At 40.5% G+C, this 22241-nt stretch overlaps 1 protein-coding gene across 1 annotated transcript in view; it reads left to right on the top strand.

Annotated features, from left to right (window-relative positions):
- Positions 1-4792: 4792 nt before the first annotated feature.
- The window catches only part of IMPG2 (interphotoreceptor matrix proteoglycan 2), a gene marked incomplete at both ends in the record, with an annotated part of 55014 nt that continues 37565 nt past the window's right edge, over positions 4793-22241 (top strand). Inside the window, 7 exons of the mRNA XM_080919666.1 lie at positions 4793-4877; positions 5311-5538; positions 11473-11639; positions 14839-14870; positions 14964-14987; positions 18504-18553; positions 19769-19845. Coding sequence (XP_080775792.1) covers positions 4793-4877; positions 5311-5538; positions 11473-11639; positions 14839-14870; positions 14964-14987; positions 18504-18553; positions 19769-19845 — 663 coding nt within the window. The remainder of the gene's footprint in view (positions 4878-5310; positions 5539-11472; positions 11640-14838; positions 14871-14963; positions 14988-18503; positions 18554-19768; positions 19846-22241) is intronic.

The following is a 22241-nucleotide window of genomic DNA, read 5'->3' as shown; positions in this document are numbered from 1 at the left end:
CAAGAGTTGTGTCCTTGGAGCCATATGTCTGCCATAGTTCCCACACTTAGATAAGCCCAAGGCAACTATTCTCAGGAGCTGCAGCCCCAGCTGGTATCAAAAGCTGTTTCCTTAGAGCCATGTCCTTGGGCTCACTCCCTGGCCACATTTAAACTAACCAATTAAAACCCTGTTGCTATGCTTCTGCTTCTGTACCTTGCTTCTGCCCCCCAAGCCCTATAAAAAGGAGACTGCCCCTTTGTCCGGCGCACAAGTCCTCTGGGAGACTGTGTGCCCACAGGTACCTGTGTAAATAAACCTCTTGTCACTTGCATCCGAAGTGAGTGGTCTCGCTGCTCCTTGGGAGGGGTCTCTTCAGACGGAAGATACCCTCCGGGGGTCTTTCACTGGCTGCTTGAGAGGGGATTCTTAACCTATTATTCTTAGGTTTGATCTTTTCATTGTGTCCTGAATGAGCTCTTTATACTTTGTATTTTCTTTAACCACTGTGTCAATATCTTCTATGGTGTCTTCTATAACTGATTTTCTCTCTTCTATATCTTTTATTTTGTTGGTGATGCTTGCTATTGTAGCTTCTGATCTCTCTCCTAAGTTGTGCATCTCCAGGGTGGCTTTCATTTATGTTTTCTTTACTGTTTCGATTTTTATTTTTAGTGTTCTTGGATCAATTTGTTCAATCCCTTCACCTGCTGAATTTTATTTTCTTGTATTTCTTTAAAGGATTTATTTGTTTCCCCTTTAAGGGCTTCTACCTGTGTTTTCCTGTGTTTCTTTGAGGGAGTTATTTATATCCTACTTAAAGGCTTCTATCATCTTCATGAGATGGGATTTTAGGTCATTATCTTGCTTTTCAGGCATGTTAGGGTATCCAGGGCTTGCTGTGGTGGGAAAACTGGGTTTTGATGGTACTGAATTGCATTGGGTTCTGTTACTCATGATCTTGCACTTGTCTCTGCCATGGAGTTATCTCTGGTGTTAACTGGCTTGGGTGTCTCTGACTGGAGCTGGCCTCTTTAGCGGCAGGTAGAACTTTATGGCCTGGGTTAGGGATAGTCTCCTTGGAGGCAGATAGTGCTGACTCCAGTTAGGTTGGACCTCCTACGTCTTTGGATAGAGCAGGTTTCCTGTGTCCCTGATTATTGTGGACCTCCTGGGAGGCAGGCATGCTGTAGGGTATGGGAAGGTATCTGGACTGATGATCTCTACTGTTCTTTTAACTAGGCACATTTCTGTGGAATTCTGTAAACTTCAACTATCACATATAGGAAGACAGGGTTTTTTGTATATGAGGCCTCCAGCTGCTGTTGTCTGTGCTTGCCCAAGTGATCTCATCTGTAAAACTGTACTTTTGTGTGAGCTGGAAAAATCAAAGCCTCAAGAAGATCTTAGATGAAGATGTACTGTTACTATAGTAACAACAGTATTTTTCAACAAGGTGTACAGGGAATCAGGTAATGTCACTTTAAACCCCAAGTCATAGCTGGGATTTCCCTGAAGTTGGTTTTGTTTCTACATAGGTTTGTTCTACTATCCTTATTTTAAGTTGATATTAGATGTAATTTATGACTGCAGCACTTGTAGTTCCAAGCAGTTGGATAAGTGATACCTTAGGTAAACCTGTTAGTCAGCATTTTGTTAGATCCGTGCAAAAACAAAACAAAAACACAAAAAACTAAACTCTTTCCTCTCTTAAAAGCAAATACTTCTTTTTTTGAAATACTTTTTTTTAGTTTATTATTTTAAATAGTTTATATCATTTGACCATACCTATTCACAATTACCTCCCTCTAACGCCCCTTCCCCCCATTAACCCTTTCAACAAACGTTGTGACCTCTTTTATGTTGTTGTTTAAGGACTCCTAAGCATAACTAGTGTTGGCATGTAAGCATGGGTATGAAGACCTCCCCTAGGGCATGTCCCTGAAGGAGATAGCTCAGGGCCACTCCCTGGGACTTGTCCCCAGAAGGAGATAGCTCTCAACTATTAATCCTCCTTAAGCAAAGTAGTGATCTCAGGGGCTCCTCCCCTTTCATGCTAGTATTTTGTGAATGTTCATTTCTAGATAACAATGCACATTGCTATTCATTTTTCTAACATGCCCTTTGTTCAAAGAATAATCATACAGAATATTAATTCTTCTGTTCCTTCATAGACGTTTGTATAAAAGTTTAGCATTAAAAATTTTATATACACATGCTTTGATCTGTGGGCTACAAGGCCATAAAATACAGGAAATATTTTCATTTTAAAAGGTTTTCTCAGTGTAAGTACAACAATGTTTCCAGACTGCCTTGATCCTCAGAAGCTTTTCATTCTTTGGGGTAGGCCAGTAAAAAGAATACTTCCCATCAGTATTTGTTAATTTTTTTTTTTTTTTTTTAGTACAGAATAGAGTTTATTTCAGGCATGGGGAGGGAAGTTAAGAGGGTAGTAGAGGCAGAGAGAGAGAGAGAGAGGGAGAGAGAGAGAGAGAGGGAGAGGGAGAGGGAGAGGGAGAGAGAGAGGGAGAGGGAAGGAGAAAAGAGAGGAGTAGAGAAGTATAAGCTAGCCATGAGCACTTGGAGAGATGGGGGAGGGGAGGGAGAGGGGAGGGGGAGGGGAGGGCATGAGACCAAGAGAGCAAAAGACCAAGAGGGTGAGCAGTATTTGTTAATTAAAAGTTTCTCTGTGTTTGCATTTGTCAACAAGTATATAAGACTATTCTTTTTTTCATTTTCTCCACTCTGACTTATGATAAAGCTTTCAAGTTTCTTATAACATTACCGATATTTTACAGATACTATCATGCACATGCAGCTTTCAGAAGGGCTGCAAATGTTTATTTGAGGCTGTCATAGATATAACTGATAAGTTCTTCCTACACCATAAAAACATTGACAACCTCACAATTAGTTAAGAATTCTAAGGAATATGTGCTGTAGATCTTAAGAAATTTAACAAAATCCACCATACTATATACAACCAAATTTAAATTATTTGGTAGTATTTTCTAGTTTCCACAGTATGCTGTTGTTATTGTTGTTGGGGTGGGGGTAACTTTGTTGCTTTCTACTTGGGTAGGTGGATGAAAACCTTTACCAGTATAGAATTTTATTTAATTGCATTTGGTGTAGGATACCACTTTTAGATAAAGACTTCTTCACATTCATATAGACCATTCTAGGCTATGTTGAACCATTTTTCCCCCCAAGAATATGCTCTGTTTACTTTAGGGCAGGATGGGCTCAGAGCAAGGCCATGAAGAGGAAGTGTTCGGTCAGAAGGAGTTAACTGTAATGGACTTGACTAGGGCACCCAGGATGTTAAACACTATTGCACTGTTCACAGAACCCCATCGAAACAGCCCTTAGAGTGTTTCCTGGCAGATACGTTCTCTTTGCTATATTGAACGGCTTTTCCATAATGCTTCTAAAAAATTGTCCATTTTTCTGTCTTGGTGAATTCTTGCACTGGAATGTCACTACCATCTCAGATGGCATGATCTTCAAATTATATAGACGACTTGGCAGCATAGTTACTTTTTAATATAAAACATGATTTGTATTATACACTTAATATTTGTCAGGTACTATTTTAATACATGCTGTGTGAACAAAATGAGTCGATCTGTTGTTAATTCTCACAACAGCACCACCATGGGCTTGCTTCATTATTGCTAAAAAGGGAGTGTTGCAGTAAATATTAAAAAATAAAAAAGGTTTATCTTTTTTCGGGCCCTGAGGTCTCACTCCTCAGGTCTAACCCTGACACGGAGCCACACACTCCTCTGGCGCCTGGTCCGAGCCAACACGGCCCAACTTCTCCACACAACTCCCTACCCTTGGCGGTTTACTACCACCTGTTCTCTGCCTCTGTCCTGGGTGTTTCTGTACCCCCAAATCCCACAAACACAACTGTATAGTCCCATAGCTTTTCATACAGGTTTACATATTCAACTCTCAATCCACAAACCCTCTACACAACAGCATTGCATCAAATAGACAAAGCTACAAACTGCCCTTCTATATGAGATATTAGACCTATAAAATCCTTAATGTTCATGGCTTTTTAACACCAATCAATCCCACCTGGGTCTAGCTGGTCCTTGGGAAGCTCCATGTTGCCAAGACCTTACCCCTTCTTCGTCCAACCTCCTTTGACCTCCTCAGACCTCTCAGCCCTCTCTACTTCCCTTGCCCCACCCAGTCACTGGCTTTCGTTTATTTTACTAATTAAAATGGGAAGGTTTAGTTGGAGTCATGTGACTAGCCGGCACTTCCTTAGGGAAATAGAATTAACATTAAAATACTAACAGCTTCAGGACAATCTACAAGGGAGGATTTCTTTTATCCAGGGAACTGAGAACTTTAGGCTTCTGCATCTTAGTCCTAGGAAAACAGAGAACGTGTAAATCTACCACTTTGGACCCACTGAGTCAGAGCATCTGGAAGAAAAGCACCTGTGAAGCACACTGCTTGTAGATAAACTGCTTGTTAAAGAGAGGCAAGGGTTAGTAAGGCTAGAGCTTAGCCAGCCAGATTAGAAGTCTCTCCTCCTCCCATCTGTCCTAATTAGCTTACCTCCCTGTTTCCATAGTGTCCTGGCTAAGTCTGAAAAGAACCCAGGGCTCCTCAGAAAAGGATGCCTTTTTATTTACACTAATTGACAATGGTTTTAGAGTGGCTGCCCACTCCCAGACATAAACCTTTGTCTACAAGGACTTTTTTTGGGAAAAGTTCATTAGTGAGAATTTTAAAACTCCGGATGTTCTCTTAAGGATTTTGTCATCTTGTTTCTTTGGTTTTGGCCCAAATGATTATGTTTCTCCCCTGGGAGAGGATTTCTCTGGGCATTTTGATCCTTTACCTGACAGGAGGAAACCTTGTATCAGTCTCAGGTAATTGTTCTTAGATGTTTGTCCTAAGATTTCCAGGAACCTTTAGTGGAGTCTTAAAGTAGCAATATTTCATATAGTTGCTGTTAGACAATATGACTAGTAACCTTCAGGATTGCTTTATTGAGCAACCTTAGAATATCACTCTCGATTTGGGTTTCCCTTCTCATTAATAATTTCTGGCTCAAACCTTATATCCTTGTGTTGAAATTTGGTGTCTGGCTGAAATAATCTGGAATTAAAGGGTTACTAGTCAAATGGGAAAAAGCTTGATCACACACATGAGTTTTGAGCATTGTTTTTTTAACATTTTCAACGTGATGCAAACAAGAGCTTTTCTCTATTTGCTGTCACTTGTATGGGGTCTCCAGTTTCCTGGAAGTCCTGGCTATGCTCCCAGTCTGTTTTCTGTACTAACAGAGCATCTTTTCTGCAGAAGAGAGACAAGAATCCATGCCTGCCCTCGCTGTCCTCTCACCTGCGACATCAACAGACCTTTTCCTGCCTGCCAGGAAGAGACAGCTCTTGGATGCCACAGAGATTGGGAGGAGGCGGCTGCTTAGAAGGCAGCGATCTATTCTGTTCCCAAATGGAGTGAACATTTGCCCCAGTGAAACTGTTGCAGAAGCTGTGGCAAACCATGTGAAGTATTTTAAAGCTCGAGGTAAGCAGGCATCCAAACCCTTGAGGTTATGGTGCTCAAACCATTGTATGCACTTCAATATTAAAAATGTAACAATTAGATAGAAATGAATCAAATAATAGTGAGAAAAGGGTTTAGTCATAATAAAAATGTAAAGTATACAGTAGTGTAAGAGAAAATATTTTGATTTTTTGGAAGTACTTAAAAACACTATTTTGGCTCTTGTTCTCTTGCTCTCTTACCCTTTCCCCCTTTTTCCCTTCCCCCCATTTCTCCACATGCTCTTGACTGGACTCTACTCCTTTAGTCCTCTCTCTCAGCCTCTACTACCCTCTTAAGTCCCCTTTCCATGGCCAGAATAAACTCTAGTCTATACTAAAAACAAACAAACAAACAAACAAAACCAAAAACACCTCACTATTTTGTTACTGCATATTAAGTATAATTTTTATTTTCATTCATGGTAATTTGCTTACCTATGCCCACAACACATATTTACAAACAGGAACTCACATGCTTTCCTGATTATTTCATAGATGAGACCATAACGAATTTCTTTATTGTGAACTTTGGACATGCCATAGATTCATGCAGATGGTTGTCTGATTAGAACAGAAAATTTAAATGTTAAGATGATGGCCTTTCTCTCAGTGGCCTCACATGGCCTTTGTCTTATTTTTGATTAAGCAATTTTATCCTTGAATTTATATCTTCTGCTATGTAACTGTATACTACGTCTCTTACAGTGCTTAATTGAACATTGTATATATACTTCAGATATTTGTAGGTTTTTCACATTTCGCCTTTTGTATGTTTCTACAGTCAATAAAAAGTGCCGTGATATGCATGTGATATTAGTAATATCGATAAGCTCAATGTAGAGATTGATGATGATGGCACTGCCCTATTACACACCCATCCATTTGTTCAACAGACGCTCATTGAGCACTTACTATTTTCCCGGGCACTCGGCTGTGTGACTGCCTTTCTCTGCTGCTACGTCATTATCTGAATGTCCAGTTCCTTGCCATTGTCTTCTACACTAAAGTTTCTACACTACACAAAATAAGAACTTAATACCAGGCAAAAACATGCTTTATGTGTGTAATGTCTTATGGTTCTATAGTATGGCATCGTGTATTAGTAGCTCTTTTAAGGATGCGACAGCCTTGATTATATTTGAGGACTATCAAATGGTACATGGGAATGGGCTCTTCTTTTACTCTGAGAAGGGGGATCACAGATCTAGAATTTTTATGTAGGACTTCAGGTTGGAAATGAACCTGCACAGTGACTGAGGACCTGAAGCACTCACCCGTGGTGGACAGTGAGAGTGGGCAATGCAATGAGATGAGTTACACACTCGGGATTTAACTTAAGTGGCTAAGGTTGTGTACCCACTTCAGTTGTCCACTCTGCAGGGAAGAGGAAAGGCCAACCATTAAGGATTCTGCTTCTACTTTGTGTTATTTTCTCCTTTTTTACTTTATAAATTCAAGAGATACTGCTCTAAAGGAAGCCAACAAAAGGAAAAGGAAGTATTTTTGAAATAATTAAAAACCAACAGGTGCTGCAAGTGGGTTATTGAAAAAGAACCCCGAAAATATATATACAAATAACACTGTACATAATAAGCAGACTGTATTTCTGTATTTGGAAATATATACATATATATGAATATATATGTATATATGTGTTTATATATGCTGTGTGTGTGTGTGTGTGTGTGTTGTGTATATGTGTATAATGAAAAAAAGAGGCCATGATCTTGAAAGACAACAAAGAAGGGTATGTGGTAAGGTTTGAAGGGATGAAAGGAAAGAAGGAGAAATTGATTATATTCTAATTTCAAAAATTAAAGAAATAATTCAAAAATTCAAATGGGAACTTCAGAAAGGTTGACATATCCATTACAATATGGTTATTATTATGATCTTGGTAGAAAATAATACTTCAACTGATTTGCTTCTGAAAATTGGGGAAAGGATGGGGGAAATGGCTTGGTGGTTAAGAGCACAGACTGCTCTTCCAAAGGACCAGGCTTTGATTTCTAGCACTCACAACCATCTGTAACTCCATTCCCGGGAGATCTGATGCCCTTTTCTGGTCTCCATGGGCACCAGGCACACAGGAGGTGCACAGACCTCCAGCTGGGGTTTGATGTGGTTTGGGCCTGCACAGATTTTATACATGTTGTTATAACCACTGTGAATTCATTTGTAGAGATTCCCTGCTCTGCCTAAAAGATAATGTCTCCCTGTAGTCATTTTACCACCTCTGGCTTTCTGTCCTCTCTTCCATGAGCCCTTGGGAATTACAATACACACATTTCCTTCAAGCTAAACAGTCATTACATGTGTTGACTTTGCTCTCGGCTCCTCTCTAGTACTTGATGGTAATACTCATTACAGACCTGGAGGCTTCATCCCTTACTGGGCAGGTTTCATAGTGCTGGATGGTGCTATGCACACTAACAGAAGAAACAGGAATCTTCCTTCTTAGCAGCCTCCATATGACAGACTTTCCTACACTATCCTACTGTGTGAACCCCAGAACTTTGTCTAAAGCCCTTGGAGGAAAGCCTCTGCCTGCCCAAGGAATGTCAAAGACGACATGTTTCCTGTCCCCTCTTCATCGGTGCAGTTTAGCATGTTCAGGGGTATCATGCAAACAGCCCCCATTCAGACATGATGCCTTGTGTATCTGAGCACATCTGGTGATAGTGATGAGAACTAGTCTGTATGTTTCCACTGTTTCTCTGTTCCTGCTTTGAACTTTGAGCCTTCTGGGTAAAAGTTGCACAGAATGCTAGTCAAGGCACTGTGTGGTCTGCTAGTGTCCTCTGGTCTGCTGATCTTGAATTGGACTTTAATTTCCCACAGTGGGCACTGGAAGGTAGCGAAAAATCTTCCATCACTGTGAACCTTACAAGCTACAATGATTTGGCCTGTCAAGGCATGACCAGCATGAGCAATCAAGCACTTCTAGTGGAATTTAAATCCCACTCCACAAGATGAAATCCATACTTGGCACCATTATCAAGCCAAGAACCTTTGACCTGACAGGTCATAAGCCCCCAGGGAGAACCTACTACTATTAAGCTACTCAGTAGCCATAGTCTTAAACTAACTCCTAATGACTTATTTCTATATTCATAGATTCCTGTATCTCTCATTTCTCATCTGGCAAGCTTCTCTACACATATTTATTCATTAACACAGAGACCCACAATGGACAAGAAACAGAGATTAGGAGACTGCAGAATGCCAAAGAAATTTTTAATCAAGTAAAGACTCTACAGACTGGGAGAAAATCTTTGCATATATACATATATAATATCTATACATATATATGTATATATAATATGTATACATATATAACAAAGGATGAAAATCTCAAAGATACAAAAACATTAGAAAAGAGATAACCTAACTAATCTTGGCTTAGTAGTACATGTCTTTAATCCCAGCAGTTGGGAGATCTCTGTAAATTAAAATGAAATGGGATGAAAGCACGACTTACCAGAACCACCGAGAAACTTTCTGGGTACTGCATTTAGATAGGTTAAATAAATTTAAATAGACATAAAATGTTAACTTAAAAGAAAAATCTCCCTTTGACTTAACTGTATGACTAGTTCCCCCCTTTATTTTATAACAGTGAGTACTTGGATTGTTTTAATGTTTAAGTTATTTTGAACAAATCTTGAGCATAACACTTTCATGTCTGTGTTCATCCCACCATCCTTCCATCCGTAATGTGAGGAAACTCTCTGAAATCTTGACCTGTGCTCCCAGTGATGCAAAAGCAACAGATATGGCATGCTTAGCAACCTTTCTTATGATGGTTGGCAGGTACATTTAATTAGTTTTTATTTTCACACAGCAAAATCTTATAAATGTCGTTTAAAGTTTTTAAAATGTATATCTTTGTGTGTGTATGTCATGCGTGTGGGTCCATGCAATGGCCAGGAGAGGGTGTTTGATCCTATAGAGCTGGAGTTCCAGATGGTTGTGAGCTGCCAGATGTGGCTTCTGGAAATAATACTCTGATATTCTACAATAGTAGCAAGTAATCTTTTAAGAAAATGTTCATTTCTTTTAATTCTCTATGTATTAGTGTTTTTATGCCTCTGTGCACAGAGACCATGTGTGTCTGTTACTCTTGAAAAGCAGAAGGCATTGAGTCCCCTGGGACTGTGGGTACCTGAGGGTGCTGGGAACTGAATTACATTTCTCTGTCAGTGCAGCCAGTGCTTTCAATGGCTTTTAAATTCATTTCTAAAATCAATAGAATTTATTTTTAGAGTAGTTTTAGGTTCAGAGAAAAATTGAGCAACATGTCCATATAAGGTTAGCATTAAGCTTTTAAAATCTCCCTAGCATTAATATCTTATTAATACATTACATTTGCTACTATTGATATGCTAACATTGGTGTATTATTAACAAACTCATCGTTTACACTGGAGTTGGCTGTGGTGTGTATTCATTGTGCATTGGGCTTTGGTGAATGTACAGTGACACTTACCAACTATTACAGCATCATTCACAAGAATATATTCATGTCCCTCCTTCCCAAACCCTGACAAACATCCTTTTGGCATCTCTATACGTTTTCTTTTCGAGATTTGTACTGGAATCATACAGCTTCGTTAGGCTGATTTGGCCAGATGCTTATAAGTTGGAAGTACTCAGTTTTAGTGCTTTCAAAGCTTATTTTGAGATAATAATTGAATAATATCCCAGTTTGTAAATTTATCAGGTTTCATTTTTCATTTTCCATTTATTTATTGAAGGTCATCTTTATGACCTCCAGGCTTTGGCAGGTATAAATAAAACCATTTCAGAGACCTTTGTTCAAGTGCTTATGTAATTGTAACTGTTTGCTTTGTTTGTGTAGATGCCATGGAGCACAACTGAACTGTTTGTTTTCTTTTTAAGTATAAAAATGAATGACATTATCTCCTGTTTTCAGGCCTGAGCTGTAGTTGATGTGACAACCAACCTGAATATCCTCTCCCGGTTTACAGAGTGCCCTCAACTTAGAACCCTTACGGAGTTCTAAGTGCTCCTTTATTAAGCTGTGTCTGGGGCTGGAGAGATGGCTCAGTGGTTAAGAGCACTGACTGCTCTTCCAGAGGTCCTGAGTTCCATTCCCAGCAACCAATTGGTGGCTCACAAACATCTGTAATGGGATCTGACGCCCTCTTCTGGTGTGTCTGAAGACAGCTACAGTGTACTCATATATGTAAAGTAAATAAATAAATAATTAAAAAGAAGCATTGGGAATACAATGTCTTTTTTCAGAATGGAAAAGTTTGAACAGGGTGTTTTTTTTCTTTTTAATTGAATATTTTTATTTACTTACATTTCAAATGTTATCCACCTTTTTGGTTTCACCTCTAGAATCCCCCTATTCCAATCCCCCTCTCCCTGCCTCTATGAGAGTGTTTTTCCACCCACTCACTCACTCCCACCTGGCATTCCCTACACCGGGACATTCAGCCTTCACAGGACCAAGGGCCTCTTCTCTTGTTGATGCCCAGTATGACCATCCTCTGCTACATATGTGGTTGGAGCCATGGGGAGCTATGAGTACTCTTTAGATGGTGGTTTAGCTCCTGGGAGCTCTGAGAGGGGTCTGGTTGGTTGATATTGTTGTTCTTCCTGTGGGGTTGTAAACTCCTTCAGCGTCTTCAGTCCTTTTTCTAATTCTTCCATTGGGGATCCTGTTCTCAGTCCAAAGGTTGGTTGAGAGCATCTGACTCTGCATTTCTCAGGGTCTATCAGAGCCGAACAGGGTGTTTTCTGACTATGTTTCTGCTGACCCTGCAGAAAGGATAGTATGGTCAGAGTGTCTCAAAAGATAGAGTGAATTGCTCCATGATCATCATGGGACCCTGCTAGGAATAGAGCATCTTCTTTATTCCCTAAACACATTCTCTACTTTGCAGTGTGCCAGGAAGCAATCTGGGAAGCCTTCAGGACGTTTTGGGATCGACTTCCTGGGCATGAGGAATATCGTTATTGGATGAACTTATGTGAGGATGGAGTCACAAGCGTATTTGAAATGGGGACCCATTTTAGTCAGTCTGCGGAACATAGAGACTTAATCATGAAGGTAAGTGTTAGGGGGGGGCAGGGAGAGAAGGAACTGTTGCATTGTTGTAGGTGTGATTGTGCATGGCTAAAGGCTAAAGGAGAAGTCGGGAAGATTTAAGTGTTCTGAGCGAGCTGCCCTGGGAAAAGCTCAGTTTTCTATCCCTGGCCTTTCATAATGAACACTGCTAATCCAAAACAGTGCCAGCCTTGTTTACACATGTAAATGTATCAGAACCATACTATGCAAATATGTAAGAATAGGATCTGTAGGAGTTGAACATTCTTGCCAAATTCATTTACATATTCATTCAGAATGGATCCAAGACATTCTAATTAAGCTAAAGGATATAGTCCATTCAGCACATTTAATGAAGTGTAAATGCGATTTTGATTTAAGATTCGTGTTTATTTATCTCTGTTCGTGCACATATGTGCAGTAGCATACGTGTGGCTGGCAGCGTACAACTTCTTGGGAGAATTTTCTCCTTTCACCTTGATTTTGAGACAAGGGCTCTTTTAATTTTTGCTTTTGCACAAAACGTGAACTTCTGGCTGATTCTCCTGTTTCTGTCTCCCTTTCTGCCTTAGGAATGTTGTTGGGGTTAGAGTCGTGTACCACTGTATGTGGCTTTTTAAACATGAGTTCTTTATTAGCCAAGGTTCTCTAGAGGAACAGAACTGCCAGAAGGCATCTGCATTAAAACAGGATCCACTAGAGTGGCTTAGAGGCTGTGGCCTGGCTCGTCCCACAGTGGCTGTCTCTCATCAGACAGTCTAAGAATGCCATAGTTGTTCAGTTCAGGAGGCTGGATGCCTCAGCTCGTCTCTATGTCGGAATCTCAGACAAGTAGTCTGTAAAAGCAGTGATGGAATGCCTCAGCCGTAGGAAAGATGAGTTTGCCAACAAGAACAAGGGCAAACAGGCAAAAAGCAAGAATGTCTTCTGTGTCTTTTTATAAGAGCTGCAGTCAGTGGGTGTGGCCTAGACTTAGGGCGAATCTTCTGCCCTCAATTGATCTGGCTTTAAGGTAGATCTTCCCACCTTATATTTTTCTAATAAACACACACACACACACACACACACACACACACACACACACACAGACAGGTGTTCCCAGCTGTTCCAGTTTTAGTTAATTCCAGACATAGCCAAGCTGACAACCAAGATTAGCCCTCACTGGCGTGTAGACGTTTTATGTGTTTAACATGAACTTGCCTCATTGTCCTGTCATGTGACAGTTCAAGTCACTTGAGTTCAAGTGGACACTGCACCAGCCTTTCTGTCATACGTTTACCTGCTCCATTTTAGCAACTACAATAATGAACACTATATAATCTATGTTTTCCAGATCTTGTATCTAATAAGTATCAACCTTACAAGGCATTCTCTATTTTGGAAATCAAGACAATAAATTTCTTATCCTAAAATCAGTTGTGATGGATATTAAAATCTATAGCCAATTTCCAAATTTTATTTTTGACTATGGATATTGCTTAGCAGTACAGAACCTAGTAGGATGTTCAAGGCCCTCTATTTGATCAGCAGCCCTACAAAAATAAAACTCTCAAAGCATGTTTTCCTCCTGTGTTTGGGGCTTCCATTTCCAGTCATTAGTGATTTGAAAATTTTCAATCGAGAAAAAAAGCCATGCCTGCACATTTATATCAGTGTTGTGTATTTCAAATCGTGTCCAGAATATTGGATCAACTCTTAAAGCAGGAAATATATAGGGGAGATCTTAACAGTCTTGTGATGTTACATTAAGTGTGTTTCTTTACAAGTGGGACTTTATTTTTAATTTGAAAGTCTAGGAAATAAGCTTTAATGATCATTTGGAACTAAACCAGTGGTGCATTGTCTGGCTTGAGTCTAACTGTGAGGAGAGGATGGGCAGGGCAGATGAAGGGAGCGACATGAGCTGTGTGTGGAGGGAATGTTTAGGGCCACTAGAGGGACAGGAGAAGGGGAGAGTTTAAGAGGCTTGGGTTTAGCTCTGTGGATGACGGGAAGTGTTTCAGGGCTGTAAGGGGATAAGACAAAAGAGCTGGCTTGAAAGCTTGGAATTAAAAGTCTACATTTATTTATTGTGCGAGTGAGAGCAAGAGTGAGTGGGGGGTGTATAGGATGGCACTTTTGTAGGGGGCACAGAAGGGTGAACTCACTTTTGAAGTGTTCATTTAAACTGCTTTGTGGGAAATGTGAATTGTTCAATATTTTGATGTGAAGTGAAGGAGGGATGACTTGGTTTTTACTTATAGAAATATTTATCAGCTTTGAGTTAGTAACTGAAAGTATTAAGCTATCACATTATCTTGGGAGAGACCATAGAATTAAAAGAGTGGCAAATTATTTCATGATAAATTATTTAACAATATCTCAGGGTGTTTTAGATAATTTCCTTTCCACTCAGCAGATGAGAAAATTTGAAATCAGAGTGCACATCAATATCAGGGCACATAAGCTGACACAGAATGCTTATGTGCTCCAACAGTTGTAGAACAAACTTGGCTTCACTGATATCTCCTTTCATTAATTGTTCATCTTTAGAGAACAGTGGTATAATTTCTACCATGTTAGGGTATCAGTGACCCCTGTGGAGTCAGTTATTTGGTGTGTAATCAGTTATTTTTGTTTTTAAATTTTTATTGGATATTTTCTTTACTTACATTTCAACGCTAACCCCTTTTCTGGTTTCATCTCTGGAATCCTCCTATCCCATCGCCTGTCCCCCTGCCTCTATGAGAGCGTTCCTCCATCCATTCATCTGCTCCCTCCCACCTTCCCACCCTGGCATTTCCCTTCACTGGGGCATTGAGCCTTCACAGGACCAAGGGCCCCTTCTCCAGTCCTTTGCTACGTATGTGGTTGGAGCCATGTGTCCCTCCATGTGTACTCTTTGGTTGGTTGTTTAGTCTCTGGGATCTCTGGGGGGGGGGTGTCTGGTTGGTTGATATTGTTGTTCTTCCTGTGGGGTTGCAAACCCCTCAGCTCCTTCAGTCATTTTTCTAACTTCTCCATTGGGGACCCTGTTCTTAGTCCAATGGTTGGCTGTGAGCCTCCGACTCTGCATTTCTCAGGCTCTGAAAGGGCCTCTCAGGAGACAGGTATATCAGGCCCCTGTCAGCAAACACTTCTTGGCATCCACACATTGTCTGGGTTTGGTGACTGTATGTAATCACTGTTATTAACTCAGACATTGTGTCTCTGTTCTCCATAGAAACTGACGTACACAAAGGAAGCTGAGAGCAGGTATGTCTTTCCTCCAAATTCAATTTAGCAGCATAGACGTGCCATGTAGACTTCCAGCACTTATCCTGGTGTCGCTTTTCTATTTTCTTTCAGTTCCTGCAAGGATGAGACCTGTGGGTAAGTCCAAAATGCTGGTTCCCTTGAGGCCATCTTTGTCCCCAGAATACCACCAGGACCAATGTGCTTATTCACTGTCAGACCTTACCAGAAAGCTGACTCATTCCTCTCCTGGATAATTCAATGGATGTGTGCCTTATTGAGAATGTTCAGTAAGTGCTATCAGAGTGGTACTGAGGTTAAAGGTTAACAATAAGCTGAAAAGTTTTATCTTAGATGTGGTCAGTTTGTTAAGTGATGAGTGATTGTTTGGATTACTTTTTAAACTTTATGTTCTTGAAACAAGTATAGTACAGGCTTGATTAAACTGCCAATATGCATCTGGGCCACCTATTAGGCACAGGATGGTTTCTACCTTCTAATCAGTAGTAACGTAAAATAGATTGCAAAACGTGAGGAATCCTCAGAATATCACAGTATACATAAGATGTGGAAGCTGACGTAAGGCATCACCAGTAGATCCAGAAATTAACAAGCCAGTATCCAGACATCCAACTTTCATGACAAAGGGAAGACATAGTTGGAGTATACACACAGGAACTTTTGAATAGAACATGAGTGGATAGGAAGGCAGTAGAACTTTATGGGCTTGGTCACTCATGTATCCCATGATGCCATGGACACAGATTTGAGTAGGAGACTGTTTACATTACTTCCTTGACTTTATGATTATGTTCTTGAGACAGGAATAGTACACCCTTGATCTCTTCCTATCCACTATAGCATATCCTTCTGATAACACACTGTAGCACAATATATGGTTTTACCTTACAGTTTTCCTCGTGTATAACTCTTTAGCAATGTTCTCTATTTGTGAAACCTTGGTCCTAAAAGAGAGCTAGAGAAACTATGTCTTCCACATCCACAATGTTGTTGACCCAGGGTGCCTTACTCAACTTTTCTACTTCATTTAATTGCTTACATCCCTCTCTCTCTCTCTCTCTCTCTCTCTCTCTCTCTCTCTCTCTCTCTCTCTCTCTCATTTAATATTTAAAAAAGATTTGTATGTATATATGGGTATCAGAAGAGGACATTAGGTCCCATGCAGTTATGACAGTTATGAACTGTCATGTGGGTGCTAGGAATTGAACTCAGGACCTTGGAAGAGCAGTCAGTGCTCTTAACCACTGAACCATCTCTCTAGCCCTTTTATGAAGATTGTCTTGAAACTGTTTGTATTTTAATGTTAATTCCACTTCCTCAAGAAGGGCTGCCTAGTCACATACTCTGGTGACTTCATCTGAACCTTCCTATTTTAATTAGTAAAATAAATGAAAGTGACTGGGCAGGGCGAGGGAGGTGGAGAGAAGAAAAGGTCTGAGGAGGTCAGAGGGCAAGGAGAGGTCATGGCAAGATGGAGGTTTCCAAGGATCAGCTAGACCCAGGTGATATTGATTGACGTTAAATAGCCATGAACATTAAGGATTTTATAGGTCTAATATCTATATAGAAAGGCAGTTTGTGTCTTTGTCTATTTGATGTAATGTTGTTGTGTAGAAGGTTTGTGGATTGAGAGTTGAATATATAAACCTGTATGAAAAGCTGTCAGGGCTGTAGAGTTGTATTTTTGTGGGATTTTGGGGTAGAGAAACACCCCAGGACAGAGGCAGAGAACAGGTGGTAGAAAACCTCTAGAGAAGGGAGTTGTGCAGACATGAGGGTGGCTCAGACTGGGCACCAGAGGTGCGTGTGGCTCCGTATCAGGGTCGGGCCTGAGGAGTGAGACCTCAGAGCCGATAAAGAGAAAAACTATTATTTAATTTTTAATATTTACTGCAACACTTTTACATTTAATTTTCAAGTTGTTCTTTTTCTCTCTCTCTTGCTTCCTTCCTTCCTTCCTTCCTTCCTTCCTTCCTTCCTTCCTTCCTTCCTTGTTTTTTGAGACAAGTTTTCACTGTGTAGCCTTGGCTGTCCTAGAACTCTGTAGACTAAACTAGCGTGGAGAACCCACAGATACCTGTTAGGCCCTGGGGGTGTAGAGATATGACTTTGCTTCCCCTTCTGGTCTAGCTTCAATCCCAAATGTCTCACTTATCATTGTAAATCCCAATATCCTCTTAAATTTTACACTGAGTGCTATGATTACAGACAGGAACCACAGACAGGAACCACAATACCTAGTTAATGCCATGCTGGAGAGTGAGCACAGAGCACCACACATACTAGGAAAGTACTCTGACAATTGAATTACACCCCACCTCTACAAAAATGTCTTTTTAAAGTTCTTAGACTTTGGAGATAAATTGGTATAGGTCAGGCAAATCCTTAATCTCATGGAGTTTATCATTATCATCTTTTTTTCCATTTCCCTCTAGGTGTAGAAATTAGTATCAAGGCCAGGGCCTGTATAATCAAATCATAAATTGAAATAGAAGTTTACAACACAGAATGCTTACATGCATATGCATTAGAAGTAATTATCTGGCTAAACATCCATCACAGGTCCCAGTTCCACAGGTTCACTGAAGGTTTAAAACCATAACTAAGTTATTAGTGATCTAATAACTTGTATGGATAAATCCAGTCAATATTTTATCCTCTGTCCTAGCACCTGTAATAAATTATTCATCCTCTTTTTATGACCTTTAGTTCATTGTTTTACAACTTCTTGGAATGTGCACTGAGGAGGAGAAAGTCTGGCTACTATCTAAGAGCAATTAACGGGTGACACTTGGGAGACTGGCAGAGTTCTCACTGCAGTTTTGACTATCAGAAAAGGACCTAATAGCAGTCCCAGTATAAAAGAGCTTAACAATCACTGATATTATTTTAGGAATTCTTATAGGATCATCATTAAGACTTAAGAAGTCATCTATCTGTATATATAGCATCACTATTCAGTGGTTAAGAACACTGACTGCTCTTCCAGATGTCCTGAGTTCAATTCCTAGCAACCACATGGTGGCTCATAACCATCTGTGATGGGATCTGATGCTCTCTTCTGGCATGTCTGACAATGGTGACAGTGTACCCACACACATGAAATAAATAAATAGGTAAATAAATCTTTAAAAACACTCTTAACAATAAAAAAAGATAGTGCATCATTGTAGATCTGCAGAGATCTTCCCCAAAGGGTTGGGTTATTACTCAGTGATTGTTATATATGTTTAACAGTAACAGGAAAAGCATATTAATAGCAGGAATCTTTCCTAAAATGAATTCTCTTACAGCCTTGTTTAATAAGGGTGAATCTGTCTCAGCTCACATAACAATCTGAGGGAGGCCATTTCAGGATAACCACCTGCTAGTTATTATTTTGTCCAGTTATGGCTCCTGACAGAGCATGGAAGTTCTTCATATAGGGTGAATATGTTGATGAACCAATTCATTGATAAATACAGAGTAAGTACATTATGAAGTTATCATTTTTTTTGACTTTATAATTTGTTGGCTCAGAAACTTTTATTTAGTGGTCTAAGGAGTTCTTTTAGGAACTAAAGTTCCAAAGTTTACAATACTTATTTGCCCAGGATTCTGCATTTTTTAATAGCTGCATTTTTTCCCCTCTAGGCCCGAGTTGTCATCTCCAGTTCCTATTGGTGAGACCTCAACATTGGCAGGTAAGCACTTTCCCTTTATCCAGTTTTCCTTCTTAGTCACTGAAGATTTTCAAGTAAGTATAAAATTTCAGCTCATATTTTCAAATCTTTTTTTCTATCTATGTATTTAAGAAACAGAACAATTATTTTTCACTTGGTTTATATCATGCTGTGAGTCCTTTAAAATTCAGAACGCAGCTTAAAAACACCAGTGTGACAAAATGAATTACTTTAAGACAGAGGCTTGAGCTGAGGTAGAACCTTTGGTTTGATACTTTATTACCTGTAACCTGGACTTTCTGAGGATAAGGATTCTCTGACACATCCTGGAGTGGAGAATGTGTTCCTTTGAGGTCTGTATTGATTTTTAAGTTTAAAAGATTTTAATTTTTAGAAATTTAATATCCTCCCCCCAGCGTGTGTGTGTGTGTGTGTGTGTGTGTGTGTGTGTGTGTGTGTGTGTGCGCGCATGCACGTGCGTATGTGCATGTCTGAATGCCATGCATACATGTGTGCCTGGGGAGGCTAAAGGAGAGCATTGCACCAAAGACAGTGTGAGGTCTCCAGGAGTGGGAGTAACAGGCTGTCTGACATGGGTGTTTGGAACCTAACTGGGTTCCTCTGGAAGAGCAGGAAGTATTCTGAGCTGTTGGTCCACGTCTCTAACCCCAAGTTCTGTATTTCATGTAAAATAGTCACTCAATCTCTTCCTGTCTCCTCTCTCTCCCCTTTCCTTTTCAATTCCTCTCTTTTTTCCTTTTGCTAAAGATTGAACCCAAAGGCATCTTTCATGTGAGGGAGGCTCTCTACCAAGGGTTACACCCGGGCCCTTAATATATTTAATAAACAGTTTCACTTCATTGCGTTAGAGATTTTCAGCATATACAAAGTAGAACAGCACGAAGTGGACTCATTTCTAAGGTTGTTAAATAATGGCCAAGCCACTTCTACTGCACAGGTCTAGTATAGCTACACACTACAGTGTCTGTTCCTTTATCTGCTGTCTCCCTGGGAATAGAAACTTTGTATCCTAGCATCGACACCATTTGTTCAGTCAATCAGTATTATTGAGACTCCAGGAAGCCTCTCCAAATGTCTCTTGAGTTTATAACTAAAAAAATAAAAAGTCTTCAGAATAAAAAAAGCAAAGGACTTGTAAAGATGGCTTAATAGGTCCTGACACGCATTCTGGCTTACCGACTGACGAATGTGATGTGCATTTTGTGTTCTGCTTAGGTGCTGTCTCCAGTGCTTCATATCCAGGGGCGGCCTCAGAGAGCAGCGCGGCATCACCGCAGGATGATGATGAGAGTGTAAGTCCAGCTCTGTTCTCTTGCTTTCTAACGTGAAGCACGGGAGATAACAGAATTACATCCCATTTCTAGGCTGCACAGGACTTCACATAGTGTCCTACTTTGAAAATACTGTGAATTCTAAATCCAGTGTATTCATACATCTGATATCTTCTGGATGAGCTGAATATGTCTGTCACATTGGTAATGTTTTTGATAGGGGATTTCTAGAACACTCTCGGGCTGATAAACCTGTGACCTTCTAACCCAGTAGACTGGGCCTTAACTTCTTTACAGAGAAAAGAAAATGGAGTCCATGCAGTTTAAAATTTAAAAAGTGGCCACACCTTTTAGGCATACAGTTATTAACAGGAACTTGTTACTACACGGCAGTAAATGCTACAGATGAGGGTCCACTACGAAAAACATTACAGGAGAAATGCAGAAGTATATCCTGCCCAGGCTGATGGAAACAGCTTATTAAAAATTATATTAAGTTAGGGGCTGAGAGTTGGCGCGGTAGAGGGAACATCAGAGGTGCAGGAGCAAGAAATGGGGCTCAAATGATAGTACCCACGTAGAAATCCAGATAAGCATGGCAGCCCACCTGGATCTGTCTCTTTGGTACCCAGGCCTGCATGGCAGCCCACCTGTACCCACCCACTCTCATGGTTGCACGCCTGTCTCTATGACCCACTGTTGTAAGACCCCGAGGAGGTGTTAGCTGAGGAGCACAACCCACAGAGCACAACTAGACGAAACTGATCCAATGGCAAGAGGTTTAATTCCATGTACATGGGCTGCTCATGCTCGCAGGAAGAGTCCACCCCGAACTCAAAAAGCACACATCTTTTATTCTTTACAGTGGGCAGATTTCAGCAACATGGGGTGGTGACGTCGCATTGGTGGGTTACAGTGACCTTTGGATTTATTGGATGAAGGGTTTAGGTTGCTGATGATGCATATTTGGGTCTTTTCTGAGACCTTGTGGCTGTCAGCCAGCAAATGCTGTGGGTTTTCGTCCTTGTTTTGTTTCTCAGAATTGGGTGATCAGAGCATGAACTAACTATCACATATGTCAGGACCCTATCTAGGGCTTTCTAGAGGGCCAGGTGGCTATCAGTCAGTATATTTTGTGCTTTTTTTCTGAGAATTACCATGGGCCATTGTTTTTATTTGTCAGGCACAGGTGGGATCTCACAGCCTTGGGATGACTGGAAAGTCCCTGAGTCTGACTTTAGCCATTTCTGTGTCTTTAGGGTCCCACACCACAAAGAAGGCCCCGCAAGCATGGCTGTCTACCTGTATAGTCTCCATAGAAAGCTAGGCAGAGTAGCCCCATGTATCACCATCACAGAACAGGCAGCTGGTGACCTAGAGAGGATGAATCCATGAATTCTGGCTTGGGTCAGAAGACTAGCTTCAATAAGAAAAGTAGAAAACAGTTGAGGAAGACACCTGTCATCAAGCTCTGGTCTCCCTACACATGTACAAAGAAACCTTTATACACATAGATATGAACCTTACACACACATGGTAGTTAAGAGTCACTTCAAGTCTTACAATAAGACTTTCTCAACTGTGATGGCTTTTTGGAAGCATAGGGGCCTGCTCTGAAGAGCATGTCTGCTTCTTACGACAGCTCTTTCAGCTGAAGTGGGCAGCCTTTTGTCAGGGATATCAGAGAGCCAATTCCAGTACCAGAAGAAACGGGAGCGAGTGTTCTTCAGGCCTATTTCCTATTCTGAAACTTCATAGGCTTATGCTCTATGAGCATAGCATGATACAGTGAAAATGTCCTAGTTTCAATTCTGCTGTTGGCCTTCTCCGCACCTTCAGGCTCCTCATGCGTCCTTCCCATGCTTCTAAATGTATAATGAAGGCACTTGGTGTAAGAGTGCTCATTTAAATTGGATTCGCACAGCAACCATTACTGTAGTGTTCTAGCAGTAATGGTAGAATGCCCTCATTCCAACTCCCGAAAGAAACAATTATGCTCATTCATCCAGTCTTTTATTCATATGAATAGAGTTATGGATACTTTGTCATTCAGATTATAACCTAATATGATTTTGTTGTTCCAGTTGTGTTAGATTTGGCCAGTGGAAGGCATGAAGTATTTCTTTTTTTTCTTCTTGTGATAGCACCTAGGGCTTAGATCTATACAGTATTGGAACTCACTATGTAGCTCAGGCTGACCTTGAACTCTTAGGGTGTGTGTGTACACACACACACACACACACACACACACACACACACACACAGAGAGAGAGAGAGAGAGAGAGAGAGAGAGAGAGAGAGAGAGAGAGAGAGAGAGGTTTCTGGGATTGAATGATGCAGGGTCTTGAACATACAAGTCAAGTGCTCTCCAGTCTAGATGTAGGTTTTAATGCTATATAGAGTACAACAAAAAACTT

This window comes from Micromys minutus (assembly GCF_963924665.1).
Source record: "Micromys minutus genome assembly, chromosome: 7".
NCBI lineage: Eukaryota > Metazoa > Chordata > Mammalia > Rodentia > Muridae > Micromys > Micromys minutus.
This window is presented reverse-complemented; position numbering and strand designations above follow the sequence as displayed.